This window comes from Punica granatum, chromosome 5 (genome assembly GCF_007655135.1).
Source record: "Punica granatum isolate Tunisia-2019 chromosome 5, ASM765513v2, whole genome shotgun sequence".
NCBI lineage: Eukaryota > Viridiplantae > Streptophyta > Magnoliopsida > Myrtales > Lythraceae > Punica > Punica granatum.
The window spans coordinates 3,270,585-3,285,539 of NC_045131.1; the positions used below are offsets into that span (position 1 = coordinate 3,270,585).

The following is a 14,955-nucleotide window of genomic DNA, read 5'->3' on the forward strand; positions in this document are numbered from 1 at the left end:
TAATATGCTTCTTCATTTCCTCGCTCTCAAGGAGCCACATCTCACCTTGATGTATTTCTTCAATGCACTCTAGATTTTCATTAACCTATTGAAAAGAAAAATAGTATGCATTATACAAGAGAAGAAAAGAGGCAAAACTGTATGTATGACCTGAAGGTTGAACTTACGGGTAGATAATATTTATAATAATATTGCATAATCGAAGAAATTACACTCTACCGAAAAAAAAAAACAATTACCCGTTATATATTTATCAATCTTTAGTCAACCACAGAGTCAATTATATATTAATAAATAAGAAAAATAAAGAAACAGAAAATCATCAATATATATTATTAATTACTGTGAATTTTGCATAAAATCACGTTTAGATATCATAATTTAAAAATTCTGTTATTTGATTTGTTGGTAAGTTTTCGTGCCTTGATATTGTAAAAGTTCCAATATGTTAACAAAAGCCTGGGAAAAGCCTTTAGCTCAATCACCAAGGGCGTTGCCCCATCTTACTACGAAAAAAAAAAAAGAAACTCTAGAGGATATACATGCTTTCCTATCCTGCTTTTACAACACCCTATTCTATCTCGATCTCGCAGGGATGTCTGAAACCAAATTAAAGCTTTTCTTTTAGGTCTCAAGTGGCGGTTAGACTAATCCAAGAGATTTGACCTAACGATTAAAGTACGTCTAAATTTGTATTCAATCCCAAGTTCGAATCCCCTTGAGGTTACCGGAACGCCTTTGGCATAATTACCCGCTTTGTGCGACGTCGGGAGTTCACAGAGCCCCGGAGATTAATCGTTCGAAGCCTGAACACCCCGGATGTGGAAAAAAAAAAGTGGCGGTTGGACTCGAAGGAGTAATATAATCAAAATTTATCCCACGTTATTCTGTATTTTTTTATTATCAAATATCATATTTTCTAATTATATAAAAATATATTTTTATGTCCATTATAGATGATTGTCCTATTTTAAGAGCTATATTATGACCGATCCAATATCGTAATTACATTTTTGCCTTATGCCCTTGCCTAGTGATCAAGAAATTCTAAATTTGATATTCAGGTGGAATCACCCATGTCTTTTTATTATATATATTTATGATTTTCATTTCATTGTACAAGGTCTATGGCCTCCCTTATAACAAAAAAAGAAAAATCACATATTCAAACGGTTCGACGCTTATTTTTTTTAAGGAATGTATCGAATTTAAATATTATGAATAAATAAAATTTATGCTGGAAAAGTATTTTCGTCATGATGGGCTAACCCAGTTTGAACTGAATTAGTTGTGACCCGATAGGTTTCCGAAAATTAGGATACACACGGAAGGAAAAGTGCGCCAAAGGGTTAATACCGTTAATTCATTGACTTGGGAAGCATACATATATAGTGATTACGCATACGTATTGTATGGAAACGCAACAATCCTACAAAATATGGGAATTACGGAGAAAACTACTGGATTCCATGGCATAAAATTAGATATTTTTCAATGTATATTATATGCACGTATTTTCTTATCGGAATGAAAATTCATTGGTCTAATACAATAAAATATAAATTTTAAATAATTAATAAAGAGTTATGATTATTTGCACAATGATAATCGAATTTGCAATATCTTCGTTGCAGGCGAGTCAATGTGCAACACTCTTTTTCAATGATTATATATTTTCGGTGCGCAGTCTGATATTCAAAAACTCAATGAGTCTCGACTAATTCAATCGAGCGGGATTGGTTCACAAAACTCTCTCAACGTAAATTTTCCTCATTCACAAATTATAATATATCCTGGACAGAGAAAATATTACCATTAACTCAACAACTTGCATGAGTTTTTTTTTTTAATAGCAAACTTGAATGAGGTTAATTATTGCGATATTAACATGAATATAGAAATTATTGCGAAAATCCTCATCTTAAGCAAAGGTGGGTCCCTGCACCAGGTAGCTTCAAGTATAATCATGATTAACCAGCCAGCACAGTCCTCAATTGACGTCTCTTAGGACTATGTATCTTTCCTATTGAGACTATAAAATCATATAGTAATTTAAAAATACTGGCCTAGGTATACGTTCTAATTTTACCATTTTTGTTCATAAATCTTAGAACCTCATACATGAATATCGATTTTTTTTTTTTAAATTGCTTACCGCTTTGTTTATATAAAAGAGGAAAGAGAGCAAGCATCTTAAGATGCCGAATTCACCGTGCTAGGTCATACATTTCATCTTATACTCGATTCTATTTGTCGTATTACGCGTGCATTAAATTTTTAACAATTTAGATTGCCGTAAGAATGATAGGTGCATTACATTAAAATTTGTCATTTTTGGCATTGCCCTGCTCCATTACACATAGTTATCTGTGATTATATCTTGTTTGCTTTTATTTATACAATGTTTATCCAGTTTGCTCTGGTTCTCGAGGTTCATGCCTTAGAAACTGCACCTAAAACCCGAAAACCGAATTGATGATTTGGAACCTAGAAAATTCGATTTTGGTTTACCAATTAGATTCGGATTCCTCTATTGCCAACTCTGCAAGAATCTCATTGTCTATGATAATCGTACTATAATATACAGCTCATTCGAACTGGACTATAGTTGTACATAGTTCGTTCAGGTGACGACGTATCATTGTCGTAACGTGACCACCAATGGCTAAACTGAACAAAAACACAAAGTTCAGGGGAGTAAACTGAAACTTGAGCATTGACCGAAGATAAATATCGAACGTCATCCTTTTAACTTTTGGAGAGATTAATGTTTGCGCATCGACGTGAAGATACTTACCGGTAAGAAGCTAATGCTTAGATTTCATTGAAGACGACGAAGCAGGCGCCATGGATGCGCATTGAAGCCGATGCTGCTGCGAGACCCTTTGTCACGCTGCTATTAGGATGATCTCTGGTCCCTCTCATGGACCTGCCCCGTAAGAATCAGGTGATCTGCACCTCTCTGTCGCCTAATTTCCAGCTCGGGTTGCTTCAGCAACAGCGTCCGATCATCTGTTGAATCAGGCTGCTCGTTGTTCTTGCAAATTCTCTTGCTTTGCTTGGTTGTTACGAGCCGAATTGCCCCGGAAGTATGTTCCCAGGGGTGGACAACAGAGTAGAAACAATTCAGTGTGACCCTTGTTTGATTCTCATTTCTGTAAGAGTTTTTAAGCTGCGATTTGAATTCTGCTCAATTGGGATGTCGTGGTGATCAGGTTTCTCTGAGGGGAGCGAGTGCGAGGGAGATTACGAGGGATGCTCTCCTCGAGAAGGTCTCACAGGAGAGAGAGCTCCGGAGCTATGTCAGGCGGGCTAATGCAGCAGCCCTTTTCATTCAGGTGTAGTTCATAACAATCACGGGTGAACCCGAAAGGCTATAATCTTGGGCCTCGCTCAATGTCTCAAATAATAGCAGGGTCCCTCGTTTTATATTATCGTGTTTAGTGTGTTTTATCCTCGCTTGATATCTCTAGTGACACCTTCAGCATTCCCTCATATGGATGAATTAGTGGAATGAAATCTAGGGAACCCTTTCCCTTTGCCAAGTACAAATCAAAGGCATACCAAGACTTGTTTGGATTCCTAAAGGTTAACCCTGACCGATATGAAATCCTGTGGAACTTAAGAAGCTTCGTATGAGAGGTTAGTCTCTTAGTATTATTGGACCACATCAATGCAGAAGACTGATCATAAGTGGATGTGAGATGTTAGACTGGCAATATCTTTACTAGGGATGAATAAGAATCCGAGAGCAACAGTGGCAAAGCAATTTCACAGCCATATCAAACTTTTATTTTTCCTGCGTTGAGTGAGATATATATTTGTGAAACTGAGTTGATTTAGTTCACAGCACCAAATATGCAAGCCCCAGAACATGCTTTTATTCCAGTATGTTGCCTTGTGTTGTTCTCATGAGCTAATCTTTTGAGCTGCGCTCTTTGAATTATCAGAGAGTCTGGAGGCGCTACATTGTGACAAGAAAAACGGCCTTACGGATTCAAGAAGAATGGGATATCTTGCTGAATCAGTACTCCAGTTCAATCAGTGCAACTTGGATATCCAACAGCCTTTTGAGACCATTTCTCTTCTTTATAACGCGTTTATTGACTCAGAATGGAAGAATTCAAATGAGAGAATCAGCCTGCATGCAGAATTGTTTTAAGATTATATTGGAGAGCATAAACTCACCTGGTGGGGTGGCTTTCTCCAAAACTAATGTATCTAGTTTTGTGTTCGTACTGCTAGTATAGGATTAGCAGGTGCTTATAATATGTCTTATAAAATTCAGAATTGTGCATGTGTTTATATGCAATGAGTAGAAGTCTAGAAGTCACTATCAGAGCTTGTGTTCAGTCTTTGTAACGCAAACGAGTTCTCAAATCCATGAACCAAGACAATTTTCTTTAGCTTGATTTCTCTTTGTCAATGTTCTTAGTTAAACATCAGGTTTGATTGGTCAAAGAGGAAAAAAAAGAAAAAGGTTTTACATACTAGTGGTCTTATGTAAGGATACTGCTAGTTTTTTCGTTTTGTTCTTTTCTCATTGATCATCTAGAATGCATACGAGGTCTTATTTGTGGCCATTGAACTGCTTTCCATTTTATATCTGTAGATCCAAGGAGGAACTTTTGCTCTTTGGCAGTCGGTTCTCTAGAAGAGAGGAGAATCTGGACTTATCAAGCAAAGAATTTGATTACTCTTTGCACGTCCATTCTGGCAGTATATGATAAATCTGATCCTGCTATTCTTGTCCTGACCTCTTTAGCAATGCGACTTCTTGTGGCATTAACTGACTCGAAAGGATGGAAGATGGCTGCTGATAGTGATCGTTCTGCTGCAGATATGGCTTCTAAAAATTTAGTATTGTTTCTGGGAAGTGAAAGTGGCTTTTATGTCTCTACCAGAAAGTACATCATGAAATTGGATTTTCCCTTGCCATTACAGAAAAATGTTACAATGCAGACAGATGACAGGTTCTTGATCACAGCAAGCATGATAACTTTAGCTCTGCGGCCATTCCATGTCATCTTCTCTGATGTATATAATTCTGCACTTGAGGACATGCATCGTGTTACTAAATGCTATATTTTGTCCCTCCTTACGGTTCCTTGGCTTGTCCAACGTTTACCGGCCATTCTTGTGCCTGCTCTGAAGCATATATCTGTACTATCTCCATGCTTCCAGACTCTACAGGTGAGATTTCGAAAAAGTTATTGTTCGTTCCCACATACTGAAATAGTTTTCATACTTCAAAATTGTATGCGCAGTGCTTATCATAACATCTATCTCATGTTATATTAAGCTTTTGTATACTTAGAAGACGTCTTCTTGGTGGTTAGGTTTGAAAGAATCGTGGTTCCTTTTTTCAAGTAGTGGTTTTTGCCCTTATTGTTGATGTTATTCACAGCGTATGTCTCATAGGGCTCCATGGGTCTACTACCATGAGTCGAGCTCAATCTTTCACTTTTGTTCTGCACTCAGTATATTTTTTCCAATTAACAGTTATGTCAAGTAGATGGAGGTGATTTTTTTTCCTTTTTTCTTTTTTCCTATCGTTTGATTTTTCCATGCTTTGATATTAAATACTTGGGAACTAATCAAACTATGACAGGCAGACTTTTGGAGGGGAAATTTTAACAGAATCATCAAAATCGGAACATCCAGAAGGGCTTTGTCGCCACAAGGCAATTCCCCCGGTGGGGTGGGTTCTAGCCAATATTATATGCCTGATGGTGGGGAATGAGAATGGCTCTTTAGATGCTAAGTTATTCAACCAGGGTATGGCTTATGCATCATATGTTCGAGTTGTAATAACTCTCGCTGAAATCCTTTTCATTTGGCTCGAGAACTCTGGAATAGTCAGAGATGAAAATCAGGAACTGGAGTGTAACTGTGAGACTTCATTGGATCCAACTCATACAGCTTTCCCTGAAACAGAAACTACATGTGGGATTCTGAATATGTCCTTCGTGGACCTATTTAAACCTCTTTGTCAGCGGTCTCATCTGACAGAATTATTGGCTAACCTGAAGGAGTCTACTGATGCGGCAGAGATGGGACCCAGAAAGAATCTCGATAAGTTGGGGACGTTGGAACTGATTGACATTGCATATTTTTATTCTTATATGGTCAGAATATTCTCCGTCTTTAATCCCCATTTTGGATCATTACCAGTCCTTAATATGCTGTCTTTCACTCCGACACTTCTTCTTAGTCTATGGCGGGTTCTTGAAAGTTATCTCTTTGGCATCGATTCCCCAGAAGGAAACTGTTTCTCTTTGAGCAATTCTTTGGGGAACAAAAAGGATGATGCTTTGGTGGAGAAACATAAACAGTCGATGAAGGGCGGAGTTAGCAAGTGGAGCTCAGTCCTACACAAAATTACTGGCAAGTCGCAGCCCGGTGTTGATTACAATCATACAGATTCAACCGATTACGCAGCGAGCAGCATGCAGATTGACGAACATCATTCTGATGAATGGGATGTACAGCTCTTGAGATGTGGTCCACAGGGTATTCCAAGAGACATGGCTTGTCTGCTTTTTCTGTTCTTTGCCGCCTATTCACATCTGCTACTAGTTCTCGATGACATTGAATTCTATGAAAAACAGGTAATCAAATGTTCATATTATTCTCACCAATATTTCGTTTCTGAGTAAAGAAAACCATCCTGATTATTTTCTGCACGGGGTAGGTTCCGTTCACACTAGAGCAGCAGCGGAGAATTACGTCAGCACTCAACACACTAGTATATAACAGCTTGTCCAGAGGAAGTCTTAGACAAAATAAACACCTCATGGAGTGTGCAATTAAATGCTTGCATATGATGTATGAAAGAGATTGCAGGCACCAGTTTTGTCCCCCAGCATTGTGGTTATCTCCGGCATCTCAGAGCCGTCTTCCTATTGCCGTAGCCGCCCGAATGCATGAAGTTCTGTTGACAAAATCAGATGATCCCTTGCCAGACTCAAGCATGGGCTCAGTCATCACCACTATGCCACATGTTTATCCATTTGAAGAGAGGTAAATGATTGCTGTTGTTTAGGATATGTGGACGTCTTTCAGCCATTTGAATCAGTCTAGTTCGTGGTCTAAGGACCCTAAAAGTCTGATGAGACTTGCTAGACTGGTACTTATAGTGATAAATCAAAATATTCATCAAGTCATGCTGTGGGCTTTTAGAGATTAGTTGACTGTACATATTCTGTACATTATGTACTTTTAGTTCTCTAACCAAGTTTCACTGACTGATGCTTAAATTTGCCCTACCATATTTGAACTATCTGTTTTATAATTCTAGAGTTTGTTGATTGAACTCCTTGTCCTGGCAGAGTTGAGATGTTCAGAGAGTTTGTAAAGATGGACAAAGTTTCCAGAGCAATGGCCGGTGAGCATACTGGGCCCAGTTCACGGAAAGTTGAGATAGTTGTTCGGAGGGGCCATGTTGTGGAAGATGGGTTTAGGCAACTAAACTCGCTGGGGTCGCGGCTGAAATCATCGATCCATGTATCCTTTGTTAGTGAATGTGGCCTTCCCGAGGCTGGTCTGGACTACGGAGGACTTTCCAAGGAGTTCTTAACTGATCTCTCGAAAGCTGCCTTTTCACCTGAGTAATTCTTTGCTTTTACGGCTAACTATAATTAATCAGTGCTCTATTTGCAAAAGTAACTTTTTTAATGCTTTTAACTTCTTGCATTTTTAGGTATGGTTTGTTCTGTCAAACCTCAACTGTCGATCGACTATTGATCCCAAATCCATCTGCAAAATATCTAGAAAATGGATTACAGATGATTGAATTTCTTGGGAGGATTGTGGGCAAAGCTCTATATGAAGGTTTCCTGTTGGATTACTCCTTCTCACACGTGTTTGTCCAAAAGCTGTTGGGCAGATACAGCTTTCTTGATGAGCTATCAACCCTCGATCCTGAGATGTATAGGAATCTTATGTATGTCAAGGTAAATTACTTGTTGAAATTTAATTCCACGTTCACCCAACTTGTAGTTTTATCTTCTTGACATTCACCTAATTTATAATTTCAGCTCTTTGTGTTCAACCGTCTCTGTTACAAAAGACATGGATGTTGTCATTTTTTGCTGATTGATTCCGTTAAATAGACTTATCTTGTTTCATTCCAGCTACATTTTGAGACAATTTCTAGACTTAATATAAATGGAAATCTTTATGTGTCCATTTCATATTTGAGGGTTCTTTTATTGCTACGAGGATCCCCAAGTTGTGATGTTCGTTTTATGTTTGGGTAATAATTTCAGCATTATGAAGGTGATGTGAAGGAACTGGCGCTGGATTTCACAGTTACTGAAGAATTTTTGGGTAAACGGTACCTTGTTGAACTAAAACCTGGGGGCAAGGATGCTTCCGTGGCAAACGAAAACAAGATGCAGTATGTTCATGCTATTGCAGATTACAAACTTAACAGACAGGTTCATGTCTTAATTTGAGATGCTTAATCCCTTCTTTTTCTATGATCAATTTCTCATTCTTTATTCAAAAAGGGAAAAGGGGGAACAAAAAAAAACTCAGGTTGTTTTCTTTTACTTCTATATTATACTTATGTTTTACGTCCATCCTAAATTGCAGATATTGCCTTTTGCAAATGCATTCTACAGAGGTATGACTGATCTCATTTCACCATCTTGGCTGAAGCTGTTTAATGCAAATGAATTCAACCAGGTATTCTTTAGCTATACATAACCTTTTAAAAGATTGTTCAATATATGTCGATGACTTCCATGTAAAAGATCTCCTTGTATGGGTAGACAGACATCTATAATGGATTATATTCTGATAGGAAGATCCTTGGGAAATACGCGGTTGACTGCCGTATAACAATGTCTTTCCACTGACTGCAAATTATTGGCTTATCTAGTTTCCAAGTAGCAGACGCCTGTGTTGATTAGTCCATACTCACTCCTAAGAAAATAACTGCATTGAATGAAGCAATACCTTTTAATCATTTATTCTGTTCAGCTGTAGTTCTAACTTCTAACTGTGCCGTTGAACGTTGGTAGTGGACGTTTCCTCTCATTTGCTCGGCTGAACTTGGGGAATTACCACAATCAGCATAATTCTCTTTATTTGGCCTTCTATTGCGATGAACAATTTTCTGATGTTGACACCGTGCTGAATGCTGATGTTTCTCTCTCCATTCAGTTGCTTTCAGGTGGGAAACATGATATTGATGTTGATGACTTAAGAAATAATACACAGTATTCTGGTGGTTATTCCGAGGGAAGCCGGACCGTCAAACTCTTCTGGGAGGTAACCGGAGTGCAACTCTGTCGTCCTTATCTTTTGCGTTTTCTCCTTTTTACATATCCAAGACTACTTTATCATCCTTTTTTGTCAACTGTTATGGAAGAACACTGATTTTTGTCTACTATGTCCAGCCATCGAGTCTCTATTGTTCTGAATTTGTGTAGCCAAGTACTTAGCAGTAGAAAGTGCACATTATTAGTTTTCTAATATGAGGCCTTCACATTAACCAACCTAAGTTAAAGGCCGTATTATCTGCAAAAGTAATAAAGACATTAAGCCATTGGGTCTGTTGTTACGTAGCATATGGCTTGTAATTGAACTCCAGCACTACCTGATTTTTCATCTAGTGTAGACCTACATTTACTATTTACTTGAATACGTCATTGAGAGGCATTCTCCTTGAAATAATTTGTTTTATCATGTTGATTATTTGCTTGCAGGTTATGCAAAATTTTGAGCCAAGAGAACGCTGTATGCTTCTAAAGTTTGTGACCAGTTGTTCTCGAGCTCCCTTACTCGGGTTCAAATACTTGCAGCCACCCTTTACTATTCATAAGGTTTCTTTTTCAACTTTTCATAGCTTGACTCATGCAATGATTATAATAATGGCGGGGTAGATGTCCCCTCATTTGCAATGGGATTATTATATTTCTGTTATAATTGTTACTGCACAATACCTTTACAGTTGCAAGATCCAAATAAGATATATTCCACTATTTTACTCCCTCTACTTATTCCACACGTCTGAACTAAATGTATTTTAATCTAACCAGATGGTACTCTACTGCAGGTTGCTTGTGATGTCCCTCTTTGGGCGAGTATTGGCGGACAGGATGTGGACCGACTTCCCTCAGCTTCCACATGCTACAATACCCTGAAGGTGTTATAATATCCCAAGCAGAACTGAATTTTGGGAAACGTTATATGATAGTTTTCCACCATTATCACAAATTTATTAAGCGTCGGTGTGAACTTTTGTCTGTTTGCAGCTGCCAACATACAAGCGTGCCAGCACTCTGAGAGCTAAGCTTCTCTATGCAATCAGTAGCAACGCCGGATTTGAACTTTCATAGCATTTCAGGCATACTATTATCAGGTGATTCTGATGCCTAATTGTCTTGCTTATGTAGATCATACTATTATCAGGTAATTCTGATGCCTATTTGGCTTGCTCATGTAGAACCACTGCACCAAAAGTCGTCATTAAGCTCTCTGTTAAGTTAGCCATGATAGCTAAGTACTTAGGGGTGCAACGGTAAAAAATTGTCTTCGCTAACAACACGACTCATGATATAGTAGTCTGATCATAAGAATATATTCTTTGGACTGAATGATCAGTAATCTGAGTAAATAACTGAGACAGTATTAATCATCTTACATAGATAGGATGGCTTAGAGAAGCTTCTATTCTATTGTAGGAGATTAGCACTCCGTTCCCTCTTCGTATCTATCGCTCATTCCATCATGAATAAACTCTTGCAATAGAACCGGAACATTCATGTACTCATAAGACATCATACAGATAGGACGTACTCGAACCCAAGAAACTACTTCAGCTACCACAGGGATAGCTAAGATATAAGGTCAAACCCCTGCCCCAGTAGATCTCCTGCCAAGACCATGTTAGCTGCTTCGGAAGGGTGAAAGCCATCCCAAAAGACATATCCTGTAGCATTTGAGCACGTCCCTATAGATGCTGAGTTGCAAAGCAATGATGTTTCTATGGTCCCGGTTCCACAACAAGCTCTCCTCGACTCAAAGAAACCTGCAACATGAGAATCAATTTTCACCATCATTTAGGATTCATCATCCAATTATTTTTCTGTCAACTTAGTATAATCTCTTTTAAATAAATTTAAATGATATTCTATGAAAATTTTCTGTGCAATTTCCAATATTTATTCTGCAGACAACCTGCATAAATAAGTTTCATTTTTAAATTCTTAATCTACACAAAATGCATTGATTGGAAATTAATGTCTACGCCGATGAATGAACATTACCGTTATCAGCAGGTTTTGTGACCATATCGAGAAGAGGCTGGTATATATCGAAGATGACAAGTTTGAGACCGGATAGCTTAGCCTTTAAGCTCTGAGATATGCTGTTGAGCTTATTATTGAACGAGACCGCGTCTTGATTTAATCTTGCGATGCACTGATTGCTTCCCAACCCAAAGAGTGTGATTGCTGCAGGCAGACATCCCAGTGGAGGCAGACTTGTCACCCCGACCTTCCTTGCTCCGAGTCCATACAAATTCTGTCAAGACATGGGTTGGGAGTCAGGACCAGGTCAGTGTGCGGCAAAACTCATTGGTTGGATTTCACAATTCTGTATAGATTAAGATTATTTTGTAGATTGGTTTGCAGTTCGAGTGGACATTGCTACTGTATATATGAAACAGAATGTGCAGTGTGGCATATGATATGAATCTATTGGGTTTCTGGGGGAAGAAGTTAAAAGTGAGTGAATTGGAATGAGGAAAGAGTTTTTCTGCAATAATCAAGTACATGTTATTATTCTAGTAAACCATAGAGTATCTTTACTTAAGATATGTTAATCAGGGCTGAAGCTATCCTGCCAGACCCACTGGGCCGACTCAGATTGCGCGGCCCCGGCTGAACATTTACGTCTGACCACTAGCCCCCAGGTAGCAGGATTGGATCGGACAGAAAATGTTATAAAAAATAAATAAATAAATAAATAAACATTACATTTTCTTTTTTGTTTCATATGCATACATTTTTTTTTTCATTAGAAAAATCATAATTTTGGTGGGCTGGGCTTGGATTTGGGCCTTCAACAGTATAAGTCGTTGCATTATATGCAACCTGCAGGTTCTTCGAACACAAATAGGTTGCGGTTGTGTGCAGTAAATGAGAGATGAATCAAATCAGTATTGGAACCATAATCTATTGACATTATGCATATAAGCGTGTGACATAAATGGTCCGGTTTTACGTGGCGGTTTAAGGATGAGGAGGAGGAAGATGGATACTAGGATGAAATTAGAGTAAGATCGGAGGAGAGTGTCGGAGAACTGATCGACGGAGTAGGCTCGGTTTAGGAGGGGGTTGACGTAGTAGTTCTGAATGAAGTCACTGCTGCCGGCGCTCAGGAGGTGGATCGCGCCTGAGAAGGTGGCATTAGCCTTCTTCCTCCCCACTATGCTCGCCACCTTGCCCTGCCACTCCTTGTAGTTGTTGAGCTGCTGCGGCAATGAGATTGCTCCCTGCAACAGAAAGTTAAGAAAATCCTTATATCCCACCAGAACTGTCTTTAGTATATGATGGGCCTAATTTTTCTGGGACATGCGGTTAAGTAACCAAGACCGTCGAATCCTCTCTAACACATACAACTATGAAAAGGAAGTTGGGAATCGGAACCCGATACCAGGGTCCATCGGTTACGGTTACGGTATAAAGGTGAAAACCAGCTTGTATTATTATATGATGGAAGAAAGGTAGCACTCCATATGAAAAAAAGATTAAAAAAAAAAAAGAAGGTTGGTATATATGATGGTGGAGGTGGAAATACTCGGGACTCACATATGTCTGAGCAGTGCCATCATAAAACCCAGAAGCGCCCGAGGCGAAGTTGGCTCCGATCAGTAGGTTCTTCCCGGTGGCATCTTGGCTCAGGTAAGCCGGTTGGTACGAGGTAAACCCCAGGAACTCAGCTGTGTAGACCACCCAAAGTTAAATGCTTCAGAGCTAGTGAGGGAGTAAAGTAAATGAAGTGGGACGGGGAGCTAGAGGGAGAGTATTTGCGCGTGAGTAGATTACCAGTGAAGTCCGTAGCGAGCTTGCCGTTGCAGAAGCGGCCGGTGGGTTGGTGCGTAACGAAGTCCCGGCCGTACGGAGGGAAGTTGGCCTTGACGAGTGTGAGGAGGCGGTTGTTGTTGCCCACATCCACGACAGAGTCCCCGAATATGCATAGCGCCGGTACCAGAGGCTGTCCCTGGACCCCTGGAACGGAGTGTGGGACCTCAACGAGCAGAGCCACCGCTAATAAGCAGAAGCAGCACCAGCAGCCATGCTTCAAGAAGTCTCTCATCTCTTTGGTTGATGGGTCTTCTTCGTCCTTGAGAAGCTGAGTAGAGGGGGGAGAGAGGGAGAGATGATGGCAAATGGTGTAATGTGGCTAAATGATGAAATTTAGATGCGAAAGGAGGGGAGATGAACTTAAATAATAAATGGAAGAGGCCGGAGAGATGGATGGAGAGAGAGAGAGAGAGAGAGAGAGAGAGAGGGCTTAGGCTCATGAGAAGTTTAATAACACTGTACAGTTCCAACAACGTCAAAACCTCCATAATGGCATCGAGTTATGGCATCAAATTTCAGTGCAGTGGCACTATAGATTGTGTTTCACGTCTCATTGTGTTGAGTTCGGCTGCTTTTGTGCCTCTTCTCTTTTGCTCTTCCGGCACTCGAGAAGGGTTATGATATTTGTCTGTCTGGTGCATGTATAGGTATAGCGGTAACGATCGATAATGTGTTGGTGTACTAGACGAATGTGTGACCTCACATACACTGCAGCAATGATCATATGTTCTGCTCACCAAAAGGGAGGGGAGGGGATGGCCGGAGAGAGGAAATGATGATTCTTTGTCCTCTTTATTGATATGGTAACATAAAGCGTGTCTTAATCTATTCCTGTTGGGATATATTATGGCGCATTACTTGCCTGGCTAGGGAGAGTAACTGTATATTCTAGCCTATATATGTAAGGTTTCTCATATTGAAGAGAGTAACTATATAAGGTTTCCTGTTGAGCAACAAATATTTGGCGAGTATTATTTAGCAATTTGGCTATGTAACATCCAGAGTTGAATGTCTGAAAGTGGAGAATTAGTCTCACAATAGATTCACAGATTTTCACTTATAAGCATTTTTATTGATCGCTATTTATTCATGGTGAATGAATAATATTGGTTGAATATTTAGTTGACCATGAGAGGGAACATGAGTGTAATGGGGGATGGAATGGGGCCCATCTTCATTTTGGGTAGGTGAGGAGGGCAGTAATAATAAAAGGAACAAGAAGAAGAAGAATATGAATGTTGCTCTGCGGCAAAAAAAAAAAAAAAAGTATAGCGCAATGGTTTACGCTCTCTTCCGGTAATCAAGAGATTTTATATTTCATAATTATGATAGGATTATCAATGTCCCTTTATTAACGATCAAAAGTTATATTTTATTGAATTAGACCCATAAGATTCCCTTATAATCGGAAAGAATAAAAAAAATAATAGTAAAAGCAAAAGAGGGAGCCATTGCCTTACAGTGGGTGACTGAGTGGAGTTAATAATGGGCTGTGTTTTGATGGGCACTTCATAGAAAAACTTTTCTTTAGCGTTGATTGCTCTGCTTCGTGCCCCTAGCAGAAGACCAAACAGCTGGCACTCCTCAGGCTCAGGATCCCAACTTTTGCCATATCTATTGTCAAATTCAATCGATGACAATGAGATGTGGTCACCAACAGAAACATGTTATAAATTAAATGACACTAGGTAAACAGAGTGGGTCTGATAAAAGAAGTCGATTGCTGTTTTGAGTATCTAACTTAGATATTGAGCCGGAGTAAACACGACATGGAACCAAACTGGATTGGTTAGAGTCATACCCAACTGCAGCTCAGCTTAATCGACCCGAGTCCATGACGCTCCCCCTGTAAGTT

The 14,955-nt window shown here is 39.3% G+C and overlaps 2 protein-coding genes across 2 annotated transcripts; one reads left to right on the top strand and one right to left on the bottom strand.

Annotated features, from left to right (window-relative positions):
- Nucleotides 1-2,758: 2,758 nt before the first annotated feature.
- Nucleotides 2,759-11,805, top strand: LOC116208900 (E3 ubiquitin-protein ligase UPL7). Its single transcript, XM_031542471.1, has 15 exons — nt 2,759-2,947; nt 3,216-3,338; nt 3,951-4,191; nt 4,613-5,193; nt 5,616-6,611; nt 6,695-7,023; nt 7,332-7,610; nt 7,703-7,955; nt 8,271-8,441; nt 8,599-8,691; nt 9,172-9,279; nt 9,717-9,833; nt 10,067-10,156; nt 10,266-10,372; nt 11,292-11,805. The coding sequence occupies exons 1-14, from the start codon at nt 2,924-2,926 to the stop codon at nt 10,347-10,349; spliced, it is 3,489 nt and encodes a 1,162-aa protein (XP_031398331.1). The 5' UTR covers nt 2,759-2,923; the 3' UTR covers nt 10,350-10,372; nt 11,292-11,805.
- LOC116208902 (GDSL esterase/lipase At5g03810-like) lies at nt 10,565-13,671 on the bottom strand. Its single transcript, XM_031542475.1, has 5 exons — nt 13,062-13,671; nt 12,825-12,955; nt 12,275-12,508; nt 11,280-11,535; nt 10,565-11,041 (listed from the first exon to the last, which is right to left on the bottom strand). The coding sequence occupies exons 1-5, from the start codon at nt 13,330-13,332 to the stop codon at nt 10,848-10,850; spliced, it is 1,086 nt and encodes a 361-aa protein (XP_031398335.1). The 5' UTR covers nt 13,333-13,671; the 3' UTR covers nt 10,565-10,847.
- Nucleotides 13,672-14,955: the final 1,284 nt, after the last annotated feature.